Source organism: Gadus chalcogrammus, chromosome 1 (genome assembly GCF_026213295.1).
Source record: "Gadus chalcogrammus isolate NIFS_2021 chromosome 1, NIFS_Gcha_1.0, whole genome shotgun sequence".
Lineage (NCBI taxonomy): Eukaryota > Metazoa > Chordata > Actinopteri > Gadiformes > Gadidae > Gadus > Gadus chalcogrammus.
In genome coordinates this window covers 22,336,815-22,347,926 of record NC_079412.1, presented here as the reverse complement: position 1 = coordinate 22,347,926, position 11,112 = coordinate 22,336,815, and the positions used below count along the sequence as shown (strand labels likewise).

At 43.7% G+C, this 11,112-nt stretch overlaps 1 protein-coding gene and 1 long non-coding RNA gene across 3 annotated transcripts; both read right to left on the bottom strand.

The window, feature by feature from the left end:
* Nucleotides 1-132: 132 nt before the first annotated feature.
* LOC130387290 (uncharacterized) lies at nucleotides 133-4,841 on the bottom strand. Its single transcript, XR_008896292.1, has 3 exons — nucleotides 4,581-4,841; nucleotides 4,281-4,428; nucleotides 133-1,052 (listed from the first exon to the last, which is right to left on the bottom strand). It is a non-coding gene; the product is annotated as an uncharacterized LOC130387290 (long non-coding RNA).
* Nucleotides 4,842-5,723: 882 nt separating this feature from the next.
* On the bottom strand, nucleotides 5,724-10,952 carry phc2a (polyhomeotic homolog 2a (Drosophila)). Of its 2 annotated transcripts, none has more exons than XM_056596250.1 (7): nucleotides 10,691-10,952; nucleotides 10,006-10,209; nucleotides 9,691-9,796; nucleotides 8,906-9,020; nucleotides 8,621-8,741; nucleotides 7,624-7,927; nucleotides 5,724-7,020 (listed from the first exon to the last, which is right to left on the bottom strand). In XM_056596250.1, exons 2-7 carry the CDS (start codon nucleotides 10,159-10,161, stop codon nucleotides 6,866-6,868), a joined length of 957 nt encoding a protein of 318 aa, XP_056452225.1. In that variant the 5' UTR covers nucleotides 10,162-10,209; nucleotides 10,691-10,952; the 3' UTR covers nucleotides 5,724-6,865. The 2 variants fall into 2 exon arrangements, with proteins under 2 accessions (XP_056452225.1, XP_056452218.1); XM_056596243.1 differs by having other exon boundaries at nucleotides 5,730-7,020; nucleotides 10,815-10,952.
* Nucleotides 10,953-11,112: the final 160 nt, after the last annotated feature.

Genomic DNA, 11,112 nt, shown 5'->3' with positions numbered 1-11,112 from the left:
CTATGGTTCAGTATGGGCATACAGAGGAGTATCTGTATGTCTGTCCGTCTGTTCCATTACCTTTTATGTATCCAATCTACTTCGTACTTGGCTGAGCGGTTCTGGAGAGTACAATACTGAAGGCCAAGCAAGCAACAAGCCCGTTGTGTACAGGAACATGTTTGGTGATGCTGAAATCCCGAATGAAGCAACCAAAAACCACCCTATCCTTATGCCTGGGTACTTCCTGCATTCCATTAAACACAAATGTAACACAGATATACATGATAGGATTTTTTCCTACAGTGTAAAGGGCTCTTTATGGTTCTACGTTCACGCAACGCAAGGGGGTTAAGGACCCCTTACGTCCTTGTGGACCCTCCTTGCGTCCACCGCAAGGGCCAGACGGGTGCCTCCCAAAAATCGTAACCTTCCGTCGAGGCGACACATCAGCAGTGGCTGTGATTGTTCCGCTTACTAAAACCTGACGCGAAACCGTAAACGTTCACGACTGCGTCGAAGCGTCTGCGTGGTCATTGTGTTGCGGGAACGTGGGACGGGAGCCCTTAACAGTTGATCGATTTTCCCCAGAACCTCACAAACGAGCCCCAATTGCTCGGGTCTGATTTAGTTTCTCGCTTCAGATTTAACATGAGCCTGGTTGGTTTGCTTCAGTTGTAGGGCTACACCGTTTTATTTGTATTGCTCATCATACATTCATATACAGTATAATGAGCCATGTTACAATTTAATTTATTCATCTACTGGAAATATACACATGTTTATTTTAACTTTACAATCGTACAATTTCTCACTGTCGTTGTTTTGTCTGGAATCTAATCTTCCTCAATTCTAGCAGCATGCAGCGGAGACATATAGCAGGTTGAGCCAGTTAGCTAACAAAGAGCAGGATGAGCCAGTTAGCTAACATATAGCAGGTTGAGCCAGTTAGCTAAGAAAAAGCAGGTTGAGTCAGTTAGCTAACATATAGCAGGTTGATCCATATTGCTAGCATCTCAGACCAGAAATTGGCTTAGCGGATTCCCTCCTCGTCCCAGGAAACCGGGTGTAATCTGTGGTGGAAAAAATGAATTGTCTACTTTTTAGACAATTTCTACAGCACAATTTTTACTTTTTTGGCCATCTAATTTATATACCTAAATAATACCCAATTCATGATTCAATTAATCAATCATTTAATAGCGTATCTATTACACGACATCCATAACGCTACATTTTGGCTCCTCATTTGACACAGAAAGCTACTATATCGACTGAGAAAGCACAACAGACTGGCCCCTCATCCCTGCTTACACAGTAGTAAGAAAAGCGTAATTTAAACATTCTAATCAATTAAAACTCTGAGCTCATGTAAATATGGTTAGCAGGAGTCAAGTAGACTTTCCTACTGTTTACTGCCTCAATCTGTCTTTATCTACTTTATTAACCCCTGAGGAATAAAATGTGTCAAAAAGCTAAAGAATATTAAATAAAATTGCATATTTAGTCTTCATGAAAAATAACGTTATTATTATACTTTCTAAACTGAAACATTTTCAAAGACTTTATGTCAATGACTCAGCTCAACAGATATCACCTTAACAATGAATTGAATAATTAATTAATTCATGCATTAATTAAATGTATTCATTTTGTAATGCATTTTATTTACATAGATCCTGGCAGATCCTGGCACTAAGTAAGCCTCAAGTACTTCTCTGGTAAGAGTAAACACAGGCCTCCATTTACCCTTAAGGGCCCTTTGTTACCCTTACAATCGGCAGGTATCAGTGAGTTAGTGACAGGATACCAGTTGATACCGTCTCCTGACGTCAACTGGCTTTAGTCCAGCATAACTTTGGATGGACTCTCCCACTTTTGATGTCACTGAAGGGTAGATTATCTAATGGCCAACACACTTGCCCCTTTGAAATACTTGATGGAATAATAAACATACATACATACATACATACATACATACATACATACATACATACATACATACATACATACATACATACATACATACATACATACATACATACATACATACATACATGTCTGCAAACCTGTCTATTGGTCTTTAGACTCTTGATCACACTTCTGTCTGCCTGTCTGTCTGTCTTAACTTTCTGTCAGTAGTTAAAGTCCATTTGACAGGCAAGGGCAAGTTTTTATTATTTGAATGCATGTCATCCAATATTTTTTTTAATAAAATTGGTTGTTTATCTTCAATCATTTACCAGCCTATTGATTGCATGACATCCATAACTCTACATTTTGGCTCCTCATTTGAGCGTTTGACAGAGAAAGCTAATTTATTGACTGAGAAAGCACAACAGACTGGCCCCTATATATTTATATAAATATATAAACACTCAATTTAGTATTCATTAATAATTTAAATATATGGCATCAATATTTCACTAGACTCCCAGAACTTCGTTTGCATATGAACTTCCCCATTCATTTTCCCAAACAACGCCTGGGAACCACATTGACCCAAAACGTTGGCGTTACGTTAGTGGCGTCAGTTAATGATTGGCCACGCTATAGCATGTGTGCCACAGTGACTCACACCCTTTATAAACGGCGTGTGGGAATGCAGTGCTCAATACCATCTACTGAAAAACGAAGAGAACCACAACAAGGCAGCTGTTGGCGTCTCACAATTAAATAAAGCAGCACAATGAAGTGGATCATCGCCGTGGCCGTAGCCGCCGCCGTCCTACACGTGGCCTCCTGCACTGTCACCATCAGGGTAAGAGCAACATGGCATACATTTTTTTTTCCAGAAATAACTTGAATTATATATAGGCTATTTATTCAAAGTCGTGTGTAGTAGGCCTACTCTTTTGTGTTGTAGTTTATTACGCAGAATAGTAGGCTATTCTTGATTTCTAGAAGATAGTCTATAGCCTACCTCTTGAACAATGCACAACAAAGACCGCAGATAAGGTGAAATCAAAACAATTTAAAATTAAATCTGAAGAGATGCACTCCTCGATGTCAAACTTATTTAATGACGATGAAGAAGCCCTGCAGCAAAACACAAAATAACAACATAAGCTACAACCAGTAATTCCTACATGCACGTGTCTAACATAAATATCTTCAGGAACTTAACCAACCTTGACAACTATAGTAATCAAGAATGATAATGGACTTACACGAATAATGTTAAACAGCTGGCAAACACAATAAGGTTCTAACTGAGCCGGTTAGCGGTCTGTAATCCAATACTACCCCCTAGTGGCCGGTGGTAAACTCTGCAAAATCCACAGGCCTATTTATTAAATGTATCTTGTGCTGCATGGTTACCTCCGCAGCTCCGCTGATAATCCTGGGGACAGGATAGTGTATTCAGTAGGCCTATAGTAGAACAGGGTTGTTGGGTGTGATCCAAATGTCCACAACGTCGGTGTCCTTAAGCAAAATCCCCTAAACAAGTTACCTTCTCCTTAATGGGGTCAGCCATGTAGGCCTACTAGGGATTAGTCAAGTCCCCTTTGACTTGACTAAATAGATAAGACGTGACTAAATAGTAAATGCTAGCGCTGTTCTTTAACGGGGCGGTGTTTTGAGCTTGCTGCAGGTGGGGCAGTACGAGTATCCTCTGCAGAGTGTGAAGATGCTATGGCGTCTGTTTGCGAAGGCCCGCGGGTATCGAAGTGAGGCCCAGGGCGGCATGCCCGCCGTGTGCTCCCAACCCGCCCTGCCGCACGTCTTCACACCCCTGTGTCGGGACCCCAACGCCGGGAAGCTCTTCGCCGAACTAGGTAGGGCTGCCGCGTGCCGTCTCGCTACTGTCATGTGTCTGCACACCTGTGTCTATGGGTCTTGATCAGACTTATGGCTGTCTTGTCTTTCTGTCAGTAGTGACAGTTCAAATTGAAAGGCAAGTTCGCTGTAGAATGTAGGCCTGTGTGTGCCTGTGTGTGTGTGTGTGTGTGTGTGTGTGTGCGTGTGTGCCTGTGTGTGCGTGCCTGTGTGTGTGTGTGTGTGTGTGTGTGTGTGTGTGTGTGTGTGTGTGTGTGTGTGTGTGTGTGTGTGTGTGTGTGTGTGTGTGTGTGTGTGTCATCCGAAACATGAAAATCATTTTTGAAAAATCAGGGAATTAAAACATTAGGGTGCTAACACACGTGCCTGAAAAACGACGCAATAATAAGTTAGCTAACACCAAATCAACATGTTCTGCAATATAATGATCAAACAACAAACACCAATGTTTGAACTGAAGCCCACTGCTCTGATGTGGCGTTGGTTGGGGCAGTGTCATGCGAGTTTCACAGGACTAATACCTTGTTTTGTTTTTTCCTCAGTGAGTCTGGCCACCAGGTCGAACTCTTGTGAGATCTGCGCATCGCCAGCCTGCTACGGCTGTTGAAAAGACAACGCTGCCTCATCCCGCGTCCCAATCGGATTCAACTGACCTCAAAACGATTAATGCTGAAGAAATACGGAAAAATACCCAGCTAATTATTATTTTAATTATTTATAATTATTTAAGAGTCCAAAATAATTCAGATTTCCAAAACGCATCACAATGACAGCAAAACAGCAATGTATAGCATGAAGAGAAAGAATTAGCTCACGCTCACCAGTAGAGGAGATGAGCTGTGCCCATAGGGTTCCGAAGTCTTTAACAAAGTCTTCCACAAACACACAATATGCATAAGGGCTTTCGCATACAAACTCAACTTGCATGAATCTAATGTTCAACATGGAGCTGATGGGTTTGCGTTGGCAAAAACAATGATGTTCCAACACGAACACACACACAGACAAACTCTCCTTTTCCTCTCTCTTCCTGTCTATCTACTTTCCCTCCATTTCCAGATTACCTTGTTGTAGCTCCGCCTATAACACGATACAAAGTCATGTGACCCTTTACAGGTTAGCTGTGTGCAAAACATGTCTGATAAGCCTTCTTTACCTTGCTGATTTTTTTGGAATAAACATGATTATGATGGCCCACCATTTTGCAGTGTCATAACTCCACCTCCCACTAGCTGACAACTCAAGTCTTCCCCAGCTGGTCAACAGAGGGTTTATCCAAACTATACAATTTACTATAATCATATATGTGACAACCCCCCTGAACCCCCTTTTAATCCTAGCTGCCACTGCAAGCGAAGGGCTAGGCCTCAGTATCTTCATAACCAAATTAACCACACCTGAGTACAGGGGTGGGCTTATATAAGCAGGTTTTCACTCTCATTCGCATGGGCGCTTTGCTTTATCTCATTCTTTCCCCACATATCCTTGTAGGTAAAGCAATTATCCCTGGTCATATGTTTCGCCTTGTTTTGTACCATTTCAAATAAATTACCTTTTTGATTTAAAATGTAATTGTTTGACTCCCTTTATTATGTGATGATGTACGTGTCCACAGTTGCCTATGGCAGGCACTTAATCCAAAGCAACTTCCTGGGATGGTTTTATTTAGAGATTAGGAACCAGCTAGGGGTTGGGTAGACTGCAGCCAGGTGGGGGATAGAACAGAACCTTACAGCAGGGAGAGTAGGCACACACCTTAATCGCTAGACCCCGGGCACCACTCCAATCAGGAAGGAAGGCTGGGGTTCTGAACCCAGGGGTTGGATGTCACAACCGAATTCAAGAACTCAATGAGCGGCACTTACGATGAACATTGCAGACATTCGACTGCATTGGAAATAATGGGCCCTTCTTTTAGCAATGGTTTTGCATATGCGACACATTGATTAGACCCTTTGAAGATTTCAGGATTTTATTTAGGATAAAAGACACCTTTGAGACAAAGAACTGAATCAGCAATTGAAGGCCACTTTTCACTTCGAAAAAAAGTTTGTTATTGTAAGTCTATCAAACGTAAAAAAGCTAAATTTCCATACCATCGCACATATTTTTACAAGGGTTACATATAAATTAATACTTTCAGAAGTTCTGCCACCGTGATAATAAAATACATAACCTAAGTGTAACATTGTAATCTAGAGTGTATCCTGTGCCCTAACAATGTCTTAATTCAATAGAATATTCTGACTTTGGTGTAGGTGACGTAACAAATCAAATCTACAAAACACAGTAACCAACAGTTGAGTTTACCAGAATGCATCTTGCAGAAAACCTTTTCAGTTGAGTTGTTTGTCTATGACCGATTATTAAGGCCTCAACCAGTGACACGTTTATTGTATTATGATTACTAAACTGCTAACCTATCCACTCTCTTTAATCATTCAACGGGCCTTATACACTGGGTGGCCATCTTGGTTCCCCCACACAGCTACTTCTAGAATCAAGCGCTCTTGTTTTCTTTTAAACACATGGGAAGGCCCCCAGTTCTTCCTGCCTGAAGCCATCACATACATTGTCGGTTCATTTGATTGCAAATACTTCTTTGAGTGCAACTTTTTATTCACCCTGCGTTTAAATGAGGTCTGAACAGACTTCCCATTCATGAAAGAGAAATTTAAAATGCACTATTTTTGTTTACGGTTTTACTTTCATTATCAAACAGTGCCAAATTTGGCCCAATGGCCTCCCTTAAGGCAACAGTAATTTAAACATTTAAAAACATATCACAACAGCATCATCACCAGAGTAACACCCTGGCTAATATTGTCCCAGGTTGAAAAGAAAACGTGTAAACGCTTTTCAAAAGGCTCAAGTTTACCCAAGATTGTGTCACAGTACAAGTGGTAACAAGTCAATAAAACGGCTGATCAAAGTGGAGCCCAGGTCCCTCTTTAAGGCTAAAAAGGCGAGGGAGGGCTTTACATTAAAACTTAAATAACATTAGAAAAGAAAAGGGTCTGAACTCAACAGGTCCCGGCCCAGCGTCTCCTGTGAGGTCAGAGAGCACATTGGTTCTGGGGAGGGGGATGGGGGGGGGTGAGGAGGGCTAGCAGTCTTTCAGCAAGCAGATCTGGGCGTAGATCTTCAGCGCAGGGCCCAGCTTGATGTTCATGGCCCCCATCAGGTGGTCCTCCTTCAGCAGCAGCAGGGCCTGCCCGTCGATCTCCTGCGAGCGGAACTCTTCGCCGATCTCCAAGCACCCTGATGCACAAAAAACACGATGAGAAAATGAAGCATTTCTCCCTCTGGGACTAAATACATCAACCTTGGAAATAACTGGTCGCAAAGTCTATCCAGAAATTATGTAAATAATAAATTAAAGTAAATCATGCAGGAATTACATTTCCCAGAGACGAGATCGTGCAGAAACGACATTTCCTCGAGTAGAAATCATGCACTAATAAAAGGATCAGGTCCAATTCCGATCTGGAGGATCGAACCCAGTACCTTTACCTAGCCACAGCCTAGGGCTGGGCGATTAATCGAATTTTGAGAACAGCTGGATCTGTACATTACTTTAGACTGGCCATTTTCTATTTGACCATTTTGTGTATTTTGTTTTTGGCGAAAGTTCTCAGTTACAAAGTGTTTTTTGGGAGAGACATGCTGAATAAACACGTCATGTTTCAAACTCAAAAATAATCGTTTGAATAAACGTGATTTAAATATCGACCAAAATAATCATGATTATGATTTTTTCCCATAATTGAGTAGCCCTGCTCTAGCCCGTCCCTGTTTATTGAATGAATGAATTTACGAATGAATAAATGAATGAGTGAGTGAGTATCCCCTCAAAGCCCTCACCTGGCAGCGAGCTGATGAACCTGTACACATTCTCCACGCCCCACGTGCCGGGATCTCGGGGCAGGAGGACCAGTGGGAAGGCAGGCAGGTCGTAGCCGTCGCCGCCACCCCCCCACTCCTTCAGCTGCTGGGGGGGGGGGGAGGGGGGGGAGCCGGCTGCCGCGGGCGACTTGGGCAAAGCCGGCCCCCCGTTGAACGTGTCGACCGAGCGGCGCTCCGGCACCGAGCCCTGGGACGCCCCGCGGGCGAAGCGCGGCGAGGAGAAGGCGCCGGGCGGAGGTTTCCGCTCGAAGCCCACCTCCGGCTGAGAGCACCACGAAGGAGTTGGTTTTGGTTAAAGGTGAACAGGAAAGCGAGTGGCTGACTGTAGCACGGCATTTAATGTGGTTATTTTGTGAATCCCATTCGGAAATTAGCGTTAATGGGGACCAATTATACCACTAGGTGCGAGTGTGATTCGACCTTACAAGCCGTTTCGAAAATGTGCCCCATATGACATCACTAGTGGGCGTGTCCACCTAGGTCTGTACTGGATAGATGAGCAACGTTTACTTCAGTCCACGGGGTAGGCTGGTATGCAGTTTTGAAAATCTGCCCCTTCTGACATCACAAGTGGCTGTGTCCACCTAGATGTATGACGGATAGATGAGGCAACGTTTGCTACAGTCCACCGGGTAGGCTGGTGGGTTGATATATCCAATGAGTGAGCTAGGCCTCTTCTGACATGCACACTTGTGATGTCAGAAGTGGCTGATTTTCAAAATTGCTTGTAACGGCTAATCACACTCACACCTGGTGGTATAATATGTCACCTTTAAGAAGCACCAGTGTAGAAACATGATTTGGTGGCAAAATGTACAATCTGAATTTAGTCCTGTTTGTGAACAGCAATGGGACAGAAGTCAAACAGCCTGTGTATTTAGCCCAAATTAGCAGTAACAAGGCGAAATTGTACATGAATGACGCAAGACAATGCCTCCATCCATTCTATACTCACTTTGTGTTTGGACTCTAAACTCTTCTGCTCTCCGTTCTGTCTTTGGCTTCTGTTCAGGTTCTCCAGGGTGTGTCTGCCGGGGGGATAGAGGCCCACGCGCTTGGTGCAGCTCATGTTGTAGCTGGAAAAAAAAAAAAAAACATAGTCTCAAACCGGTGTGAAATACAAAGCTGGAGTACAAGACAAATTTATCAGGAAAAAAAAGTAATCTATCCAATGAGGCACAGTAGCCTAATGTAAATAAAACACTTTATAAAAAAATAATTAATACATAAAATAAATTACCGCTTGGCACACAGCATTGAGCAGAACCTCTTGGTGCCCTTGAAGATGTGCGCAGAGTCCACCTTTCCACACAGCTCACAGGTGAGCATTGGCCCCCCCTGCAGCCCCCTCAGCTCTGACACACACACACACACACGCACACGCACACACACACACACGAAAGCAAACGACAACATTAGCCAGGACTAAACACAACATCAAAAGTGTAAGTAAGTAAACAGCAACAACACTAACAGTAAGTAAGAACCAGTAAGTAACATTTGAAGCAGTACATAGTGCCGTACTTGTTGCATGATACATTAAAGTACTTGTTGAACAGAAAACTAAAGTACTTGCTGCATGGTATACTAAAGTAATAGCTGCATGGGAAACAAAAGTACTTGTTGCATGGTGCACTACAGTACTTGTTGCATCATGCATGGTATACTAAACTATGGTTGCATGGTATACTAAAGTACTGGTTGCATGGTACACTACAGTACTGGTTGCATGGTACACTACAGTACTGGTTGCATGGTACACTACAGTACTGGTTGCATGGTACACTACAGTACTGGTTGTATGGTACACTACAGTACTGGTTGCATGGTACACTACAGTACTGGTTGCATGGTACACTACAGTACTGGTTGCATGGTACACTACAGTACTGGTTGCATGGTACACTACAGTACTGGTTGCATGGTACACTACAGTACTGGTTGCATGGTACACTACAGTACTGGTTGCATGGTACACTACAGCTCTGGTTGCATGTTATACTAAAGAACCCTGCAGGGTCTTACCCTTGGAGGAGAACTCCTCCATCTTGGTGGAGATCCTAGGGCTCTGGGCTACCGGCTGACGCCTGCATCTCCTCAGGGCATCGATGGAGAACGAGGGGTGCTCCACCTACAGACGGACCTCTGTTAATATTCCCTCTGGATCCAACGGTCGGGTGATGAATCAATAAATTCTTAGAGACTAACTACTTCCATGTTCACCCATCAATCAGTGAAACTGATGCTGTGCGCCCCCCTGTGTCTCTGAAGCGGAATTACAACGGACTTAAATTGACTTATTGTCTGCTGTTATTGGTACTACCACGCTATACTACTCACCGGGAACGGGTCGGCGCCCTCTTGTATGACGAACCCCCCGATCAGATGGGTGAGGACCGGCGGCTTCACGACAGGCGGGGGTACTCTGATGCTCTTGCCGTTTTGTGGGACGCTGCCTATCACCGAGGGTGCGTTGTTCCCGTTCCCGGAGGTCATGACTGGGGCCAAACCCGCACCGGGTAGTGTTGCATTAAGCACCGTAACCTGTGGAGGACAATTGTTATACACATCATAAACAAAGGTACAGTAGACGCACAACTGCGCATTAAGAATGGTAGCTGCATGTTAGGGGGCGGCTGAGTTCGAGGAAAGTCAATGCAACAGTAGAGGATAGCAGAATGATAAACAAACTGGTCGCAAACATGATTTAATTTCATTGTATCGTAGGAATATGATTGGAAATGAAAACACGCGCAACATATAAATGGAACCTGATTTATGAGTATGAAAAAAAAAACTAGGGTTTAAACCAGTAGTCTCCCTGAATGGCCTGTTTTATTTGCATGTGCACATTTAACAACACTAAGACATATGTATACACATAACTCTGGTTTAACATTAATGGACCATTTAAGACAGTTGGCGTTCTCTTAACGCAATGCAAACCAAACGTGTTTCATTCATCAGAGTGGCGCTTGTATATCATCCGCCGGGACAATGGCTGAGGGAAGGAAAGCAAGCACACCTCTTTGTTCAACTCCAAACAACGCTTTCTTTTCTCTGCCACCGACCCGGGCGGCAGCGCAGTCCATGCAACACGTTTATTTATTATCCGCCGTGAAATTACATTACAGAGCAAAAGCACGCACCCGTTAGACCCGCAGCCGGAAAGTTTGCGAGTGGATCACTCTCAAAGTTAATTTCTCGCTTTCCCCCTTTAAATCCAACATTAGACTATTCCAGCAGCAACAGCGTGTAGAGGTCTACGGGTCTGCTTGAGTCAAAAACAGAAGAGTGATGTATAACGCACTCCTATTGGTCGGTGCAGCCCAACGAGCGGGCCAATGGCAACACGACTCACAATACAACATTGCTTTTTATTGGATGGAGTTTTGCCCCCCCCCCCCCCCCCCCCCCCCAAACCCTACCCCCCAAAAAATATTGAAA